At 47.6% G+C, this 21,479-nt stretch overlaps 1 protein-coding gene across 1 annotated transcript in view; it reads right to left on the reverse strand.

Moving 5' to 3' along the window:
* Positions 1-21,107, reverse strand: part of C7PH2orf49 (chromosome 7p C2orf49 homolog) — a 256,914-nt gene extending 235,807 nt beyond the window's left edge. The window contains exon 1 of the mRNA XM_069636916.1: positions 20,853-21,107. Coding sequence (XP_069493017.1) covers positions 20,853-20,957 — 105 coding nt within the window. The 5' untranslated portion in view covers positions 20,958-21,107. The remainder of the gene's footprint in view (positions 1-20,852) is intronic.
* Positions 21,108-21,479: the final 372 nt, after the last annotated feature.

Here is a 21,479-nt window from a genome sequence, read left to right on the forward strand (position 1 = left end):
ACAAATGGGTGAAGGGGGAGGGACAGCTAAAATGGCCTTACGCCCTGCCATTAGCCTTAATGTCAATGAGAACGACAGCACAAGCAAAAACAGATCCCTCCCCATATGAGATTGTGATGGGGAGACTAGCTAATGTGTGGAATGTACCCAGGCAGAATTCTTTTTCAGTGATTGAATATCCATTGTCGGTAGACTATTTTAACTAGTTGACTCAAAACTTGCGTTTGATTCACCAATGGGTGCGAGAAGCATTGCCTGATCGATACGTGGGTCCTGGCCACCCAGACTGCTGTGCCTGTAGAAGGGAGAAAGATCTGGATACATGCAGCACATCTGAAACAAGTACCTTTGCCTTTGCCCTATGGCAAATGGGTAGATGTCATCAGACTTGCAGATAGTGAATTTCACATTCTTAATGTCTCAGGGCCTTGTAAGAATGTCATTGTGTTTTCCCTTGCTCGCTCCCTTGCCTTGAAGTTCTTTGAAACACGTGTGTATAGGCGGTACAAAAATAAACTATCAAAATCAATAAAGGAGGGGGTATCTGATTCGGAACACAAATGTGTTCCTCAGCACGTACCTTTCAGTGACAGAGAATACACTAACCCACATTTAAAGCAGCCAGACGTTTTACCTTTGCCAACCACCGACACACTGTTCCGAGAATAACTCTGTGCCCGGGGTGTCCAGATACAATCTTCGAACACAGAAATAGCTAAGGAAGGACTTCTTGGAGGTAGGAAAGCATGGTCGTTTTTAGTACTGCACCCACAAGAAACCAGCAACATTCCCTCCATTCCTCTCCCCCCCCCCCCCCAAGAGACACCTGTAGGTAGAGCGGGGAAGGGAAAAGAAAACTCCAAGCCAGATAGGCCACAGGGTCAGGCGCTACTCCTGGATGAACTTATAAAGCCTACATCAGTGAGGCTTCTCAACGGACACCGAGAGACTATGCCTTTGTTTGGGGTACGCAGAAGTGATGAAATGGAAAGTTTTACCACTGGAATGACCAGATCCAAAGGATTGTGGTCAACTAGAGGTAAATATGTTGTTCTTTTGTTATGCAGTTATAGTTATTGTGGCATGTATCGTAACTATAGTAATGCCAGTTTTATGGTTTCTGGAGAGCTCAAACCTCCTCAGCTCACTATTGCCTACGATCAGCTCCACTACTAGGTCTCCTTTCTATGTACACACATACACACTTCGTCACTTTGATTTTGAACACAGAGAGGGATCTCTCAATAACACCTTCTTAAGAATAATGAATGATACTCATGCAATACTGAACCAAACCAATTGTTGGGTGTGTTCACACCTTCCACAACACAGTGAGAAAGGAAAAGGATGGTACATATATCCTCTCCCATTGTTCACTGCTTGCTATGCATCCTTTAGGGCCATGTTATTTGGTAGATGGAATGACAGTACCAGAGATAGCTTTGAGGGGTCAAATATACATAATTTTGATCAGCAGGTGCTACTATCTTTGGGATGTTCTGTGTTTGTTGATAGGAGCACTACCAACACTGCCTCTACAAAACGCTCAGACAGGAATTCTAGGCAATAACAATCAATGATATAATTTTGAATGTCACCTATAGGGAATAGAGAAGCGACTCCTTCAGCATACACAATTAACAATAATCCTGCCATGGTACCCTTTTGTCTGAGTAAGGAAGGTTCTGAGTACATATGACAAACGTATCAATACTGCAGTTTTGGTGAACGAAACAAGGGCCATTGTGGCATCCATTTACTTGGTCTGTGGGAATCAAGCAAATCCATGGTTATCCAAAGATTGGAAGGGATCTTGTTACTTAGAGATACTGTTATCATGGGTTTACTTGACATCAACTTTGTAAATATTGAAACACTGTCCTAGGAGGGATATCGATGGCGATACAGCTGATCAAATATCAGGGGAGGTCAAAGCGATAATTAAGTTTTGGGTCCAGCAATAAACTCCTGAGACATCAGAAGGTTAGCACGAGTGTTAGAAAAAACGATTAATGAGACGACTGATATACTAATCCATATGACATAAGAACAGAGAGCTATTAGGCTGGTTGCACTTCGGAGTAGGATGGTATTTCACACAATGTTAGCTGAAATAGGAAGGGATTGCAAAACGGTCGGGTCATCTTGTTACGTTTACGTAGCAGACTCCTGCCCTACTGTGTTTCAGGCTATTAAGAGGTCACACGCATTGAGGTCCAAAATTCATGTTAGCTAAGCTAGCTGGAACAAAGGTATTTGGGCTTGGAATTTGTTTACAACACAGGGTTGGAAAATACTTTGTCCTTGCTATGATTGCTGTTGCCATTCTCCGTTACGTACGTCAGGATCTATGCTATGCCAGTGCTGTTCTAGAGCTATGGAACACTGAACGCTTGTCCCCTGGGAATGTGACAAATGCATCAATTATGCAGGATATGGAAATTCAGAAATGTATGAATATTGCCATACAAATATTTGATGATGTATTTTAAAAAAATTTATTAGCTCTTAGGCTAAAAGGAGGGTTTCTGAAAATGCATTTATTCATGTTAGCAGTAAGCGCCTCCATTTTGTTTCACACATGCACTCCATTTTTGTGCTCTCCTATTTGGAACTGGAAGGAATATTTTAGCTGGTGCACAAGAGTGCTGAGCCACATAGAAATGTTACAGCAAAGTAGAATGAGCTAATTGTTTATACAGCCTTGGATCCTGCACAGAGCAAGTGCGATAATCTATTCTCGTCTGCAGCTGGTAATTGCGTGGTCCCACAAATGCACAAACAAATAATTCAGCATCTACCAGGAAAGGGTTATCCTAAATAACTGTAAAACATACCGCTGCGCAGTAACCCTTGGTCATGAAACCAAAAGATAACATTGGTAGGAATGTCTCCTTTAAGTGAGAACAGTCTGTCTAGTAAGGTCAGAAAGTTAGAATGTACAAGCATGAAATCACTGACGAATGTATGTTTCACCGAAAACCCTATATGTAGCAGGCAGCTGTAAACTATAACAGCAGAACTCAAGTAAACTGGGGTGCATAAAAGATTTGATTTCCTTTCTGTAAATGGCTCAAATCTACACAGCTATTGTTGTGTGGAACCTGGGTCTGCTTGAAGCAACTTATTTATACTTATCTATGTGTCTGTTGGTCTCATCTTGTTTGCAGTACATTTACCAGATTTTGGTTTTACAAGACTACAATAACTGAGGAACAACTGATCACTAGTAAAGCCTCACATCAAAATGCCATTCTCAACGTCTACGTAAAACAAACAAATATGTCAACTTGAAGTGCTCAGCCCTGAAAGTTGAGGTTGAGCAGCTGCACAACTGCGCGCCTAATCAGAGCCTTCGTAACCATCTGCCAGCCTCGTCACCTCATCTGAGGGGTATCTCTGTCCCTACTAGAGGACAGCTGCATCACAGCCTGAGAGCTGAAAGTGGGAGGATGCAGGAAAGGAAAAGCAATTGAAAGGAACAAAAAGTGGGCAAACAGAAATGGCTGGTGACTGCTAAAAGCCAGAAAAAATTGTTCATGCCTAGGACTAAGCACGCCCAACAGCACCTTATTCTTGTGCAAACGGCCAGATAGAGAAAGAAGACTACAATGAGCGGGGCAAATAGAGAAAGAAGACTACAATGAGCGGTGCAACTTTAAAGGACAGTGTGGGATTACAGGAAAGTAGGTCACATGCGAGGAGAAATTCTGGGCAACAGTGACTTGAGACCAAGAGATTGGGGTCAAAAGAGTGGTATAAGTTTGAAAGGGCAGTGGGACAACAGATAGGCACTTAAAGGAGGCGAACATGGGTTTTTGGCGGCGGACAATGTGTGACTAGTTCTAAGAGCCTATGGGAGAGACAGCAGAGTAGCTCAGTGAGATTTGTACTTAATGGCATGGTAGAGACTTGCACAGAGAATGTCGTATGAGAGCAACACTAACTTGGTAAAGAAGTCCCATCATTGGACAGTGAGTGATTTGTGGTGAGGGGGTATGAAAATGGTTTTAAGAGCTATCCGGAGTGCTTGGGTTATAAGAGATGGGGCCACGTAGAGTACTATGTTTGAGTTTCTGGTGATAGGCAGGGCATATCTGAAAAGTGGTTTCATGTTGGTGCTGTATCAGTGCTTCGGGATACTTGACGGAACTGTCCTCAGGTGGAGGTACGGAGAAAAGAAGTTTCAAAAAGAAAGAAAAAAAAAAGCGTTGTCGTGGGTGGTGCAGAAACAAAAGTTAGGTATGTGGCATTGGTACCCTGGGGTGTGCCTGGAGTTTAGGGTACTCTGGCCGGTCCTGGCTGGTGCATGTCTAATGCAGAGATTAATGGCTGGTGTGCCTAGAGCTAGGGATAATTCAGGTTGCAATACTGCGAGTAGTTCCTGTGGTAGGATTAATTCCATGTGAGCGGGTATACTTGCAGAGGGGGTCTTGAGGTTGTGTTGGAGAAATAACATTTGATGGTGGATACTTGGCCTGGCCTTGCACTGTAAGGGGTGTGGCTTGCCATGGTGCCGAAAGGAGTGCATGGAGCGAGCTCCAGAGGACGATCCTTTAACTGATCCTTACTGCCAGAGTTAAAAAAATTATCCTGGCTAGCAACTGGTGTAGGAGGGTCTGAGGAGTAGCCATACAGAATTTGGCTCACAATGGTGGTGACAGGTGCCCGTCGCCCGAAGAAGTTTGTGCCCAGGTGAGCAGCAAGATGGCGGATGCTGTTGCGTTCTGAAGCCTTTGACGCAGTGGAGGGAGAGCAAAGGAGGAAAAGCAGGCACTGTTGCCCTGTGTGAAAAGGAGACGGTGGCCAAGGCTCAATAACTTCCTGATCGATGTACGAGTAGTGGTGGGGGCCCTGAGGACTGGTCGGTGCCGGCTGGAACAGCGCCGGGCGGCACTCACGCAGCACAGTTAACGACTGATGCACTGGGCGAGGAACCGGACCGATGGTGGAGTTCCCAACCCCACAGTGAGTGGTCAGCAAGACCCACGAGAGCCAGAGGGCTGCTCTGATGAGGCTCCACAGACGGGACAAGGGGGATTGGTCTAAACAGTGAGGCAAGCAGACAAAATAAAAAGGAGACTTGGTTGCTGCAACTTGAGGCTGGGATAGCCTTAACAGTGTGCGACCCGCTGGAGAGGCCTGGGAGAAAGACCTCAGCTGGTGGTGGTAAGGGTGCTGCGGAACGCAGCACCTCAGGTGTTGCCGACGCCCCACCGACTACAGGGTAGGGAACCAGTCTTGATTTACAGAGTAGCAGAGACCATAGAGAGTGCCTGTTACAGCACGGGTCACCCTGGTGGGAATGCTTAACCAGCTGTATAGCAGATAGAGACAGCGCTGCTCCGTGACCCGAGGGCCGGAAGAATCTCCTTCTTCCGAACAATCAACGGGGCGCAGCATGTCGAAAGAGTGAGCCGGGTAAAATCCTTCCTGCAATATAGTGATCGGATCGGACTGGCCACAGAGGACTTGGCCAGCACCTGAACCTTACTGGCACGGACAGTGGCTGAACAGGGGGAGGGGTGGCACAGTACGCAGATCGCGACTACAAGGTTGGTGGGGCCCGCTTTGACTGGGGAAGATGTGGGGACCATGAGGCATGTGCCATCACACAGATCTGGGCATTCAGTGACCTCTCTTATGCCCCTGGAGAATCTCCATCTGCTGCGCCACCCCCCCCTGTTGCTGGTCACACACGGGTTCCCCGCCCTAGCCCAGTGTTAAGGAGTTTCAAACCCTGACTGCAAACTGGGTCGCAGGACACAGTCCTCCCAGCTGAGGGAACCAAGAATATTGAAAGCAGGGCCGGGATTTTGTTGCCTGCTCTCCGAGAGGGTTGAGGGCCTGACACTGGGGCCACAAGGAGGGCACAACTCATGGTGGACCTGGAAATACGCAACACTGAAACCCCTAAAGCAAGAGCAGCAGGAAGACGGATCCAACTTTAGTTAAACTGCTCCTAGTACAATGCAGAGGCCTAACACATGGGATGCAAGCTTCCAGCCCAGGAAGCCACCAGAGTTCAATCCTGATGAGTGCTCAGATAGTCCCAAAGAGGGTACACAGACAACAGAATCGCAGAGTACAATAGGGGTGCTCCAGACTGACTGTATACCTCCGAAAGTAGCCAAGCTGCGAGCTAACCAAACGACTCTGGACAGTTACGCCAAAGGCCCACTGCGAACACCTCAAGGAGACATGGCGACAGCACCAGCAAAAGAAGGTGACCCCATAGTGATGCACAATCAAGTAATGCAGGCAATAGCAGACTTGAAAGCCACATTAGGCCCACAAATTGAAGCCATCAAGATAGACATGGGACTCTTACGTCGGACTGCCAGAAACCTGGCGGAACGAATCAACAACTTGGAAACCCAAACAAAAGAAAACACTGGAGCTTCAGGAAGCATACACCAAGGTGCACATACTGCAACAGAAAGTCAACCTACCTGAAAATGGGGTGGAAGACGCAGAGGGAAGAGCCAAAAGAAACAAAGTTCGCATTGTTGGCCTGCCGGAGGGCGAAGTAGGCAATGACACTACAACATACATAGAAAATATGTTCCTACAAGAGATCGGTCCGGTGAACCTCTCAAAAGGCTTTACAATCGAAAGGGCATACAGAGCCTTTACTAGATGGCTGCCTCCAGGCGCCCTCCCTAGACCTATAATCACAAAAGGTGCTGAACTACAAGCTCAGAGAAAAAAATCTTTCCTACTCTAGACAAGGGGACACCTAACGGCGAGCCTCAGCAGATCTAGCGGTCTACCCAGACCACACCTTTCAGGTGCAGAAGAGCAGGTTACAATTTACATCAGCCAAAGCAAGACTAAGGTCGGCTGGCCTCAAATATATGCTTGTTTCTACCCGGTGCGCTTAAGGATCCTGTATAAGAACCAAGCCCTGTTCTTCAACCTCCCGGAAGAAGCGCAGGAGTGGCGGTTGTTCCGCCCTGCCACGGGGGAAGCAGATGTCCTAGATAAGCTGCAAGGAGGTAACAAGGCGTTGGGGAGCAAATGACAATCAGCGAGCCAGTAGCTGCCTTTCCCGTATTAGTCTGCCGTGATTCGGGTGCCAGTTGGGGCCCCAGGACAAGCAGCTCCGCAACTAGCGAGCCCACTATTCCGGTTTATGGCCGACACCTTTGGAGGGTTTCTTTATTCCACCCCATATAACGAATTTCTCCACATGCAGTGACTGTCGTCTTCACAAAGAGAGACCAGGCTAGTAGCTGCTGCTATTATGTCCTCAGGCTGACTCCCGTTAACTTTTCTTTTTGGGGCACTCGTTTTTGTGCCCATCCGCCGTGCACACGCCTCGGGTGGACGTGGCAAAGGCAAGAAGCGGATATGCTCGAGCAAGGGTAGAGATGCTGGGCAGTTGTTTTCAAATGGGGTAGTTGGGGAAGTTAAAGAGGGTAATGTTATGCCTATACTGGACCCCGAATGGTAATACTTTGTATTGGGTGCCGTCTTGCACAGTTGGAGGGCCAGCAAACCGGTTTGTGGCGGGAGGTCTCTCCACAACACCCAAAGGCTCATGGCTAGTGCCATAAAAACACTTACCTCGAACGTCATGTGATTGAATGAATGCATGGATGATATTTTATTTGTAACATGCTCATACAACGGTGTTTCAGAGCGTGACAAGGCGAGGGAGGGGAAACAGGGGAGAACACAACAACGATCTTACTAGGCCCAGTGACATTGAGAATGTGCAAGTGCATGGGAAAGGGAAAAGTGCATGGAAGGGGTGGGGCTGGAAAGTGCGGAGCAGAGGATAACAAATAAATAATAAATAAAACTAACTGGGTAATAGAGGCAGCAGACCTGGTAGGTCTGGATAAGTGCAGAAAAAGAAGAAAATGGGGTGGGGGACTGTATGGGTACAGATACAGTCACCAGTGCAAGGGGTGGCCAAGAGGCAGTGCAGGAGGGTGGCAGGGTGAGAAGGTACCTGGGCCCAGGGGACAGGGGGTGGCCAGGTGCACAGTGTGTCGAGAGAGAAGAGTCAGCAGGGGAGAGGGGTAGCGAAGGCAGAAGAAAAGAGGAAGGTCTTGAGGTGCTTCTAGAACATGAGATGGTTCTCTTCAGGTTTTAGAGTGGCAGAGAGGCTGTTCCAGAGGGAGGTCCCAGCAAAGGACAGAGATCTACCCCCAGCTTGTTTCTTTGAAATACGACTGACCCTGAGAGAGTTAGAGGTAGAGGAGTGAAGAGCTTGCGAGGGGAGGTATTTGCGGAGGGATAGCTGAAGGTATTTTGGACCCAGGCCCCAGAAAGCCTTGTGGACAATGCAGAGTGTTTTTAATTTAATCCTTGCATCCACTGGGAGCCAATGGAGAGATTTCAGAGCTGGAGAGATATGATCCCAGGGATTGAACAATTATGTGAAAAAGGAATAGGGTCCACTCATACATCATACATCACCTGACAAGAAACAAGGAAGACATCGCCCTACTGCAAGAAACACACTTGACGGCCGAAGAACAAGCTTTATTGTCTAGCAAATGGAGTGGACGTGTATTTGGCTCCGCATACGCCAAGGGGGTTCTGGATCTGCATAGCGCCCACAGTGCCGTTCTAAGTCACCCAGATTAAATCGGATAACAAAGGCAGAATGGTGCTGATACTAAGGCTAATGGAACGCATAGACATGTGCTTGATCAACATGTATGCTCCCAACCACAACACTGCCAGGACCCTTCAAACCCTATATCCGAGGCTTAGTCCCTACAGAAATGGCAATATCATATGGAGGGATGACTGTAATTGTACTACAAATCCAGCACTAGAAAGATCAGACAACAGATACCACAGACCCGCCCCACCTGCTAGGTCTCTCCAGAGGCTTCTGACTGCATTTGACCTGATAGACATTTGGAGGAACCTGCACCCAGGCACCAGACACTATTCCCACTTCTCCTCCTCCTCCTCACGAGGTCCACAGCAGTATAGACTACTTTTTCACGGGACATGAGCTGGTGGCAATTTCACATTCGCTGAATACAAATGCAGGATTCTGTCAGATCACGCCCCCTTCTACTGCAGTGGCAGTACGGGCTCCCCAGGTCCCCAGTACCCACATGGAGGCTGAGGAGTGAATCATTGCATGATATCCCCTTCCGTGACAACATTAAATATAACATTGTGGATTACATTCAACTTAACACAGGCGGTATCTCCAGCCAGGGATCCCTAGGTAGTTATCATGGGTACCGCCATTGCACAATCCGGCAATGCTCAGGTCAAGATAGTCAGAGAACTATCCTCAGTGGAGGAACAGATACAGGCATTGGAACAAACCAATACGAGCTGCATAGACACCGAAGTAGAAATAACAGGGCGAAGAAAGCAGTGTGCGGAGTGTTGGGAAAGGCTGGGCAAATACAACTACGCCAAATATGTTGAGAGACAACATAAAGAGGGGGACAAAATGGGCAGGTTGCTCGTTTGGTTATATAAAAGGGAAGAATGCTGAGGCCCCATCCACTCGATACTTACGCAGCAGGATGACCAGTGTCACACCCAAGGGGGGATTAATGCGACCTTGAAGGCATTTTACTATTCTCTTTACCAGGAGGGGCCCAGATGTCACACGCGCACATACGTGATGTGTTAGATGAGATAAATCTCCCGAGACTGAGCCAAGAAGCGATAGATAACTGAGATGCACCCATCACATTAGATGAAATATAATGCACAATTAGATAATTGCAGACGGGCAAAACCCCAGGCTCGGATGGCCTGCCCGCTGAGTTCTACAAGGAATATGAGGAGGTAGGAGCTCCTCAGTTTCTGAATGCATTCATAGATTCATATGCAGTAGGAGTCCTGCCTCTTAGCCTTAGAGAATGGCTTATTGTCCCTCTCCTTAAACCTTGCAAACCGCTGAAGGAGTGCAGCTCGTATAGGCCCTTGTCCATGCTTAATCAGGATAATAAGATATTGACCGCCACATTTGGAAACCAGCTGAAAAAAGTGATCCATACAATTGTACAAAACTGACCAAACAGGATATGTGCCAGGTAGGAACATGGCCTAGAATTTTCGGCGGTTGCATCATGTTATGGATAGCACCTCATCCTGGGAGACCCCCTGCGCAATAGCAACACTTGATGCTGTAAAATCGTTCAACTCCGTAAGATGGGAATGGCTTAATGCAACGCCTCGTAGATTTGGCTTTGGGCAGAGGTTCATGAAATGGTTACGGCTGGTTTACACCCAACCAGTTGCAAGGGTTAAGACAGGCAGACACATTTCAGATTTGTGGGAGCTAGAAAAGGTAACCAGCCAGGGGTGCCCGATGTCCCCATTACTTTATATCCTGGCCATGGAACCAATAGCGCAGTACCCGAGAACAGAATGTTTAGCATCAGGCATAGTCATCGACTGGGTTAATCACCCGATATTTTACGCTGACGACACCTTGTTCTATATACAAAACCCGGAGGACGTAGAGTTGATTATGGAAACATTGGCGCTGTTTGCGAGGTCGTCAGGGATCACGATCAGCTTAGATAAATCATCCCTATTCCTAATGGCAGGATTCACCAAGAAAGAACGTAACATGCTTCTAGTCCTCACATTACAGTGGAATTTCAACACATTTAGGTACCTAGGGGTCAATATATACCACAACCCAGCAACGGAGTACATTCACAACCCTCTGCACACTCTAGAAGGCATCAAAAATTCTATACGGTTTTAGGAAAGTCTGCCCCTCTCGCTAATGGGTCGGGCAGCTCTTCTGAAAATGGTGGTCCTGCCTAGGCTGTTGCACCACTTTGAAAATGTCCCATACTTTATACCCAAATCCTTCTTGAAGACACTAGACTCCATATGCAGTGGATTTCTATGGCAAAATGGTAGGTGCAGAATAGCCACGTCCTCCCTACGCAGACCATTTGAGGAAGGGGGAATCAGGGTTCCACACTTTGAACAATATCATATAGCAGGACAGCTGCAATTTGTGGTGGATTGGCTAGCAGAGGACCCTTCTGCAGATATGCAGATGCTTCAGCCTACAGTGCCTCCCATTTATCTGAAGGAATTGCTATGGATTAAGAGACTGTGTGCCCCTCAGAGCTCACACTTGGTGTCCCTGGGAGTCCAGCTGTGGGACAGGGCGCTTGCACTGATTGGACTAAGTGACCCATTCTCTGTGCAGATTCTGTTAGTATCTGTGGTACCAACCACTATAGAAGCGCGACTGGGGATAAGAGCGAACTGGGAATCTAAGGGGGTTGCAACAATGGGTGACCTGCTGCACGACATCCTTCATACCCTTTAGTGAGTTAGTTGAGCACACAGGCCTGCATGGGGGCCAATATTTGCTGCACTGTGCCATCAGGAGGGAGAACGTAGGCAGATGGCCCACATATGGCAAAGTAATGGAAAAACATTCAATTGTAGACGTCCTGTATGACATCTCGGAGGGAGGGCATTCCATATCCAAGATATACGACTTACTTCTAACTGGTGGACCCCCCACAACATTAGCGGTCAGACGCAAGTGGGAGGAAGACCTTGGCGCTCCTTTCTCAGACACACATTGGAAGGAGATTCTATGATACCATAAGAGTGTCCCGAACGCTAGATTACAGCTGATTCAGCAGTTTGTGACACATAGGGCATACATGACTCCCTTGAGAATTTCACATTTCCATGGCGCGAAAGTACAATGCTGCCCTTGGTACAATTCCGAAGAGGCAGGCATGTTACATATGTTTTGAGCATGCCCCAATGTAAAGGACATACTGGCAAAAAGTGGCAGACTGAACGGGAAAAGGGAGGGTTTGAGTTGGATTTATCGTCCCCTGGGGCATGATTGCTGGGTCGATTCTCGCACCCCAAACGCGCGAGGCACATACATAGGATGAGAGATTTGGTGTACATTTTAGCTAAACGCAGAATCGCGATGGCTTGGAAGGACCCCAGGAGCCCTAATATCGAGGATTGGTGGGGTGATCTGAAAAAGTGGGCACAGGCCAAGACAGTGGCTTGGAAGGGAGAGATACACCTAAGCCTATCTGACACCAATGAGGTTGGGAGGTCCTAATACAAGGTCTGTTTGCTACGATAGCTACACACAAGGACACAGCGACCACATCCCTATCGGAATTACCGGTACAGAGCCCAACCCGTACTGTGCCCCATGATGGTTAAACTGGTTGTGGGCTAGTGGTATAAGAAAATTAGGAGTAGGGAAGTTACTTTTAGTATAGTTAATGTTGGATTATTTATAATAAAGTACAAGAATGTAACATTGATGTTTCTTTGGTGCAAAATTAAAAATCAATAAAAACCTGTTTTAAAAAATAGAACTGGTTCATTAATTAGTGGGGGCACTCACTCGGTCCTTAGCAGATCTTCAGCTCCTACTTCCCTGAAGCTCCCACCTCTTCCTCGTCTTTGGGCGGAGCTTCCCACACAGGGCTTGGTCCGATCCTCCAGTACGTTGTGGACGCTCTATCAACTTTTTCCCCCCTCTCTATCATTCACCGACTGTCCCGCACCTCCTACTAGGTAAGCACGACCACAGTCTTCCGATTCGTGGCAAGTGTAGAAGGAGAATGACAAATGACGCCTGTATTTAGGAAGCAGCTAGATCTGCGGGCCAAGTCTGAGCTTCGGGTATTGATTAGAATACTAAGGGAATAAAGGGCAAAGCATTGTTTAATAAAAGATGGTTCTCTCCCCTCCCCCAAATTTGGGAAGGACTTGTGCTTTGGAGGGGTGTCGGTTGCTGGCAACCTGAACAGAAAAAAACTTTTTTCACTACAGCTACCAGAAACCTTTGAGTCTAATTAGACATACCTGCTTAACAGCCTCCCTGATGATTATTTGAGATAAGAAAGCGCTAGGAGGAGAACAACCACAGACCACAGAACTGCAGCTGAGGGATCTAACCCTGTTAATACTGACTACCTGATTTGCAGCAAGGGATCTAACCCTGTTAATACGGACTACCTGATTTGCAGCAAGGGATCTAACCCTGTTAATACTGAGTACCTGATTTTCAGCAGAAGGGATCTAACCCTGTGAATATTTGTCCATTTTGGGATGTGACCCAGCTACCTATTTTTTGCAACAGGTTTAATTGACCAGGACCGGGAGTGCGCGCCTCACCCACCTTCTTTTTTGTATTGAATGCTATGGGAGTCCCGGGCTCCAGAGGCAGCGCCACGGGGTGACTGTGCCCCACTTTGGAGAATCATAAAGATGGTTCTCTCCCCTCCCCCAAATTTGGGAAGGACTTGTGCTTTGGAGGGGTGTCGGTTGCTGGCAACCTGAACAGAAAAAAACTTTTTTCACTACAGCTACCAGAATCCTTTGAGTCTAATTAGACATACCTGCTTAACAGCCTCCCTGATGATTATTTGAGATAAGAAAGCGCTAGGAGGAGAACAACCACAGACCACAGAACTGCAGCTGAGGGATCTAACCCTGTTAATACTGACTACCTGATTTGCAGCAAGGGATCTAACCCTGTTAATACCGACTACCTGATTTTCAGCAGAAGGGATCTAACCCTGTGAATATTTGTCCATTTTGGGATGTGACCCAGCTACCTATTTTTTGCAACAGGTTTAATTGACCAGGACCGGGAGTGCGCGCATCACCCACCTTCTTTTTTGTATTGATTGTTTAATAGACACTTTGCCATCTTTCAGAACAACATTTACATACATACCTGTTATATTTCAAATACAAAATGAAATGCTGTTATTTGTGTCTCATACTGGGAAAGAAGATGTACTAGGTCTTGGAAATGTTTGTATACAGAATGATGCGAGGCGCATTCAAAATAGCTTCATGGCCAATTATATTCTGCAATAGAACCATTGCAGCTGATTTGAGCGTGCTCTGACAGTAGACAATAGATACATTAAAAAAAAATTAAAATCTCACAAGCTCCCAAAATACAAATTACTGTAGCTATTTAAAAAAAAAAGATGATACTCACATGATTCAATACATCATTTTATTTGGAAGATACATGGTATCTTTCCCATTCAAAGATGGCCGCTAGTTTTGGCTTGTTTCCAGAGAGCTTCCTTAGGGACAATTATCCAAGATGTTTGCCTCCATGGAAGAGCACAGAGCTCAAAGAGTACCGAGATGGGCAGGAATAGGTGGGATCAGCATGGTTAGGGGCAGGGAATGGGATGGGATCCATAAGCAAACAACACCAAATACACCGTGTATCCCTCCTCAAATTGCATCTCTTTTGAAAAGCATTACAGACCTTATTTCAAAGCTCTTACGGTAAAGCTCTTATATTAATGACAATCATTTTGGCTTAAAGCACAACCTAATAGCCCAAACAACAACAAAAAAACAAGGCAGGATGTACCATTCATGCTCGGATTACTTACTGATAATCTTCATTACTCCTAGTCCTACTCTTCCGCGTCACAGTACTTACATCATGAGGCCCCTGCCTCCGACAGAGGACCTTCCTTTATTTCTTTAAATCCCTATAACTCCTCCCCCTCATCCACAACACACAGTTTCATATTACCAAGACGGAGTATGTGGAGGGTCGTCAGTACTGTGATAAGGAAGAGTAGGACTAGGAGTAATGAAGAGTACCGTTATGTAATCAGATCATTACCTCCATGTCCACTCTTCCTCGTCCCAGTACTTACCTCATGAGGTATACCAAAGCAGCAACAGGGGAAATGGTCCGAATGAGACACAGAGCCAAAAACAGTGCAGCAAAACACACACCCACACTAACTCTTAATTCACATCCCCACAGACAAAAACTCCAACCCCGAAGGAACCAACTCCCGAGTGGGAGAATCTCAACCCATAGCGGTTGATGAAAGTGCTTAGACCAGCCCAGGCGGCAGCCATACAAATCTCTTGCAGAGAAAACCCTCCTTGCATCGGCCCAGGAAGCCACCAAACCCCTGGTGTACAGCCTGGACAGCCCCTTATCATGCGCAGGCACAGGCAGGCCAGAAGCCACATAGGCCATGGAGATCACAACACGGAACCACCGGAACATGGAAACCACAGATGCCTTACGCCCAGCCCCAGCCGGAGCACAAGCAATCAGAAGACTATCAGATTGGCGGAAAAGAGCAAACCTAGCCAAATACTCCAACAATGTTATGCCAAGCCACCTCTTCAGGCGTTTTCGGATCATGAAAGAAGTCAGGGAGAACCACATCCTGAGAGTTGTGAAAACTGAGAGACAACTGTAGGGAGAAACTTCGGACCACAACTCAGCACCAGCAAGTCTGGCAGCCCCCTCAGGAAAGGAGGGTGACATAAGAGAGCCCCAATCTCCCCAAGCCTACGGCAGAAGTGATGGCAATAAGAAAAGCAGATTTCAGTGTGAGATGTTTGATATCAATCTCAGAAATGGGCTCAAAAGGAGGCCCTTGAAGGAACCGTAAGACAAGAGGGAGAAACCAAGGGGTAGCCCTTTATCAGTACAAGGACGGGAAGAAGAAAAACCCTGGAGCAACTTCTCCACCAGCACCTCCCCAACCAAGTGACCATCAGGGTCCCCCAAAAGGAATTTAATGGACGACCATTGAGAGCAAAGCCTGGAAAAACAGCCAGGCCCTTGTCAAAACAACTCCTGGAGGAATTGAAGGATAGCGGGGAGGCCAGAACGCAGGGCGGGGATCCCAGACCGCCCATACAAGTCTCGGAAATGGCCCCGATGCCTGCCGAACACCTTCAGAGTGGAGGGTCTAAGAGCATCTATTACGGAGCTATTAGCCTAGACTGAGCAATAGCCAGACTGCCCATTGCATCCAGCGGACTTCCAACCGCAAATCCCCTTGAAGGGGACACGCCACCTCGGAACCAGCCAAGGTTCCTAGAACCGAAGCTCCAACAGAGAGGGGAACCAACTCCGGCGGGACCAGAATGGAGTTAACAACAACACAGTCACCCTGGACACTCTGATGCGCCGAATCATCCAGGGCAGAAGGGGAATAGGCGGAAAGGCATAAAGGAAACTCCAAGGCCACTGTACAGAGAGGGCGTCCACCCCACAATCCCCTCGGCCTGAAAACCGAGAGCAGAAGAGGGGAACTTCTGCTGAGGCTGGGGATGCACACAGTTCTAGAACAGGGGACCCTAATCTGACACAGGCCACCGCAAAGACCTGGGGCAACAGAACCAGTTCCGCACAGAAGTGAAACCGGCATCAGAAAAGATCCACTTGAACATCGTCCACCCCCTGATAGTTGAGGCCACCAGAGACATCAGATGTGATTCCCCCCAGGTGCCTATCAGTGCTGCCAGAGCATTCAAGGAGCAGCCGGAACCTCTTTTGCGGTTGACATATGCCAAGGCCGTTGTATTGTCGGTTCGGACCAAATCCGCCCGACCGTCCAGCAACTCCTCGAAGTACACCAGAGCTTGGAGAATGGCACAACTCTCGCCAACTGGATGATCGACAGCTCTCCCCAGATCTCATAACCCTTGAGCTGAGAGGACCCCCAATGTAGACCCCCCCAACCCATTTTGCTGGCGTCGGTAGTAAGAGAGGTCACAGGAGGAAGGGCCATGGACACCTCAGCCTGTAGATTTGGAACCCCCCACCACCATAGCAGGGAGACTTGCAGCACTGGGGACACTGAAATTAAAGCTTCGAAAGCTGAGGCATCGGGAGCCAGTGGGGGAGAGTATAAGACACCAGGGGACGTAACTGAAGACGGGCCCAAAGAACTAGAAAACACGCAAGATGCCACGTGCCCCGTAACTTCAGCAACAGGCAAGCCGAGACATACTGCCTTCTGAGAACCCTGCCCAGAACAGCCAGCAAGCGACGGACCCTCCCTAGGGACAGGAACACCCTCTCCATCCCGGTGCAAACCAGTGCCCCAATGAAAACTAGATCCTGGGAAGGCTCCTGCTGAGACTTCCACCAGTTCACTAGCAAACCCCAGTCCCGCAATGCCTGGCAGACTAAAGGGAGACGAGGAAGGATAGCCTGCCGACAGGACTCCCCGACTAACCAATCGTCCAGGTAGGTTGGACAGGAGGAGACAGGAACAGCAACTGATACCCCCTCCGGAAGGAGCCCATTACCCAGGAAGCCAAACCCCACCGGTCCGATACACCTCAGAGAAAATAGAGACGAGGAGCGATGGAAAATCGCCAGTCACTGCACTTGCACCAGAGGAAAATCACAGGATGTTGAAGCAGGCCAGCGCCGCAATAGAACAGCATGCTTGCCAGCCTACAAAAAGATCCGACCTATCAACATGAAGATACAGGACAGCCCAGTAGTCCAGCAGACCATGGCCCCCTCAGCTGACAAGAGGAGCCACCAGGCTGGCGTCAATGGGCAGAATACTGTCACAAAGCGGGGCAATGCAATCCATCCTGGATAGCAGACACCAAAGGCAACCCCATGCCTGGGGTATGCCTATACTGGAAAACTCACTGAAGGGACAGCCCCCTCCACCGGCACCAGGGGCTCTGAGAACCCCTTTAAGCACAGACATGTGCCACCATCTGCCATATTACTTCCATGCGTCTGAGAGGAGGTGTGAAAGCAACAGGTCGGCACCGAAGGACCTGGACCTTAAAAGAAGAGATACTCGGAACCCCCTGCATGGCCGTTACTTCCATGATGCATTAGCAGTTTCTAAAATTCCATGCCGGACAAGGGAAAAGAAATTCATCTTCTTTGTCCATCCCCCGCGCAGTTCAGAGGAAGAGGACAGGACAAGGAGCCTGCATCCATGGCTAGCACAGACCCAAACACACCACTAACTCACCACCTGTATACACAGCACATGACTGAGAGGTGGCTTGAGCATCAAGTAGCTGGTAGCCTCATGCTCTAAATGGTTCTCAATGCGTCGGCCTTGGAAGGATGAAGGGCTGAGTCAGCCCCGCTGAGACTCGAACCAACGATGTGTAGACTATGCCAGGCTGCTACCCTTCCGACCGTAAGATAGTGCTTGCAGACGTGTCCAATTCTGCGCCCTTTTCACAGGTTGCACGCAGAGAATGCAGCCAAAATCCGGAGCATCCTGGGCTGTGTGTGTGAGGAGCGGGTCGTATGTGACATGCCTGCGACAGAACAGAGCCCCCGCACTTTCAAAGATTCTCTGCCACTGTCACCCCACGACAAGAAGCAGAGAGGCCTCACAACAAAGGGAAAGCTAGCCGATACTGCCAAGTGCTTGCCATCATTTCTTAACGTCCCCACTTCTCAGTCAGAGCGTCTTCAAAGATGCAGCCAATAAAGATGTGTATACAGAGCACGAGAAAAACGGCCTGTCGAGCTAATGGGTACCCCTCCAAAAGGCACCAACCAAAAGGGAAAAACCAAACAAAACAATCCCCTAGGCAACACCACATCAAACAGGAGGCATGTCGTTGCACGGCCCCAACGGCAGGAGAATCAGGGCACAAACATTCACAAAGCGCCCAACTCCTTACGGAATCCCGGGTCCTGCAGGACCCAGGCCGTGATGTCCTCGCTCCGGCCCACAATCTTGCAAAACACAACCGGGCGAGGAACCAGCCTCCATAAGGCACACCAAGGAGCCGGCATGAATGGGACGCCAAGATGGCCATACCAGCAGGAGGGGAAAAACAGCAGGCACAGAGCCCCCTACGCTCTCCTTACCTTCCCCCGGGCTGTGCAGGACCCGGGACACAATGCTCGCATTGCGGTCCGGAGCCCAGCAAAGAACCGAGCGTGGCAATCCCGCTCAACTGGGACCCCAAGCCCCGCAGGGGACCAGGAGCAGCACCACACTGGAGGGAGCCGAAGGCCCCGCCACACAGCCCCCCCAGGGGGCCAGCAATCAGTGCTCCCCAGTGCCCCGCACCAGGAAGAAACAGACCAACCTGCCGGAGGCAGGAAAAATTAAACTGAGTGACGTGGATGTGGAGGAAGAGTTATAGGAATTTAAAGACATAGAAGAAGGTCAGGGCCTCATGAGGTAAGTACTGGGACGAGGAAGAGTGGACGTGGAGGTAATGCCTGACATAATACGAGGGAATACATTTTCACTTTGCAAAAACATACATGTTAAGTAAGTAGGGGGAGGGATAGTAGCTGCTAAGTGCAAGGCATAAAATAAGGAGTGTCGCAAAGCAATTTGCTATGCAATTCTGTAGGTTTGCTAATTAAATTGACATTTGTGTAGCAAAGCTAGCTATTTAAATGACCTTGTTGAGTGAAAGCACGGCTCACCCTACATCCCTCTTTTGCCCTCAGGGTTCTCACCCCCCTCTTTTTTTATGTTCACTGCAAGTTCAAATGGGCTAATGGGGAGAGAGTGCAGCAGTAATCGTCTCCTGAACTCTTAAAAGTGCCAAAGACCTGTGTGAGTGTGCTAGGCAAGAAAGATTATTTCTTTTTCAAATAATTGCAAACCAGTGTCCATTCATGCAGCAAACCTTTATATTTTGCAAACTCATCTCTCTGTCTTCAGTCTTGCACGTACATGTTGCTCATTTTATGTATTGGGTACAAATAACTTCTGGTGACACTAAAAATATTAGTACAACATTGCTAATCAAATAGGTGTGTTTGCTAATCAAAAATATTTTCATTAGCAAACTCTGCTAATCAATTTTTGAAAACTAATGTATGACTTGTAAGTGTCACTGATTTACAGACAATGTCAATTTGCTTTTGGGGGATTTATAGGTTCAAACCTGTGAAAAAAGAAAAACTAGAAGTCCCAGAATGCAAACTGTTGTTGAACAGAAAAACCATGGCTGAATAGAGGGGTTCATTTAGTGATACAAATGAACTTCTTGGATTTTACTTTCCACTCTGAAGAGCTATCAGAGTATCCAACGTCAGGTTATACGTACTCCCACCAGTCCTGGCATTCGAAGCTCATATTATTGTGCAAATCAACTACTACTTCTGCACTTATAGTGGGGAAAGTTAAGTCAAATAAAATGTGAGATAGGAGCACTGTATCTGTACATCATTCCGAAATTAGTTATAAAGAAGAAGCCAAGGTTTATGAAAATTGGGCAGTAGTTTTGTCAACATTATCAGATGTATTTATCTTAGCATAGACTCCTACTGTGTGGTGCTGAAAATTCTAACGTATACAGCAGTCCCACATTGACAGAATTACACCCATGCATAAGATGTGCACATGGCCCACTATACTGAAATATATATTCTTCCACTGAGCATGGATGAATCTCTTAAAAGGCAGTGTGTAAAGTAAGCCATTTCCAGGCACATAGTGACAGAATGTGTGCACATTATAGAGGTTAGAAGCCCTCGTCTCTCTGCAAAGCATTACAGGGTTTGAAATTGCGGTGAGCTATTTAGCTCTTGCTTCCAGCCTAGGAGAGCCTGGTTAGCTTGAAACCAGAAGCCATTACCAGGACAACTGGTACCTTGCACACATGCATGTATCACATTAACTTCGAGTATTTAGAGTGTTAATAAGGAAGAATCTCACGAGACGTTTAAACGAAATGGAGCATTAACAACGGGAAAAATGTAAAAGTGTGCCTCTCCTGTGGAAGTTGGACTTGAGATGCTTTGTGGTTTCACCGTTCGCACACCTTTGTAGAGAGCATTCAAACCACTGAGCTATATTAACATCACTGTCCTCTATGTGATGGTAATCTCATATGGCCGAACATACAGGACTAAATACTAGTTCACAAAACTGGTACCACCACAGGCATGTAACAGACTGCAGAATTGCTCCATTTATAAATAATAATGCGAAGTTACCCTAAAGTAAAGATGCCATTTGGACTAACACTACACGCTGTCCGAGACCTAAAGCGTCTGCTTTTACTATCAGCATTGACTAATGAGGTGAGGTGGTTGTTAAAACGTGTCCGGGTCGCGACAGTTTCCTCCCCCTCACCTTTTCCAGGGTGAGTCGAAGGAAGTGCTCGGACAGCAACTCCGGGTGCAAAAGCAACAAGTCGGTGCTGCCACCCGGTTCTTTGTCTCGGTTCCCCTCGGCCATGTTTCTAAAGACAGGACCCGGCGCCCCAGGGCCACCGGCAAAGGCCAAGCGCGGACCCCCGCGGGAATTTGCCTTCGGAAGTGACGTCTCCTACACTACACCCATTGGTGTTGAGAATGCATTCCCGAGGGAGACATGAGAGGCAGAACTACTTTTGGGACGAATGTAGCAACATATTAGTTACTGATAATCAGATGATAGTTCTTTAGTAATAAGAATGTGTTCGCAGTACCCAGTTTTGTATGTCGCACACACAACCTCATAATATATATACATATATATGTGTGTAGTAGATAATAAAATAACTATTCATCAATTAGAAAAAATTGACAAAGTTATTAAATGACTAAAGATACAAACATCGAAATATCCGTGATCCATTCTGTTAGTATAGAAACAAGAGATCGGTGAACAGTCCAAGATGGCCGATAGACAAACGAATTGAGATACCCACATTTATATTGAGACGGTGTTTCGATGGAGGTCTAAAAATGCAAACAAGGCGGCCATTTCGAATTGAAC

This window comes from Ambystoma mexicanum, chromosome 7p, assembly GCF_040938575.1.
Source record: "Ambystoma mexicanum isolate Mex_15411 chromosome 7p, UKY_AmexF1_1, whole genome shotgun sequence".
Taxonomy (NCBI): domain Eukaryota; kingdom Metazoa; phylum Chordata; class Amphibia; order Caudata; family Ambystomatidae; genus Ambystoma; species Ambystoma mexicanum.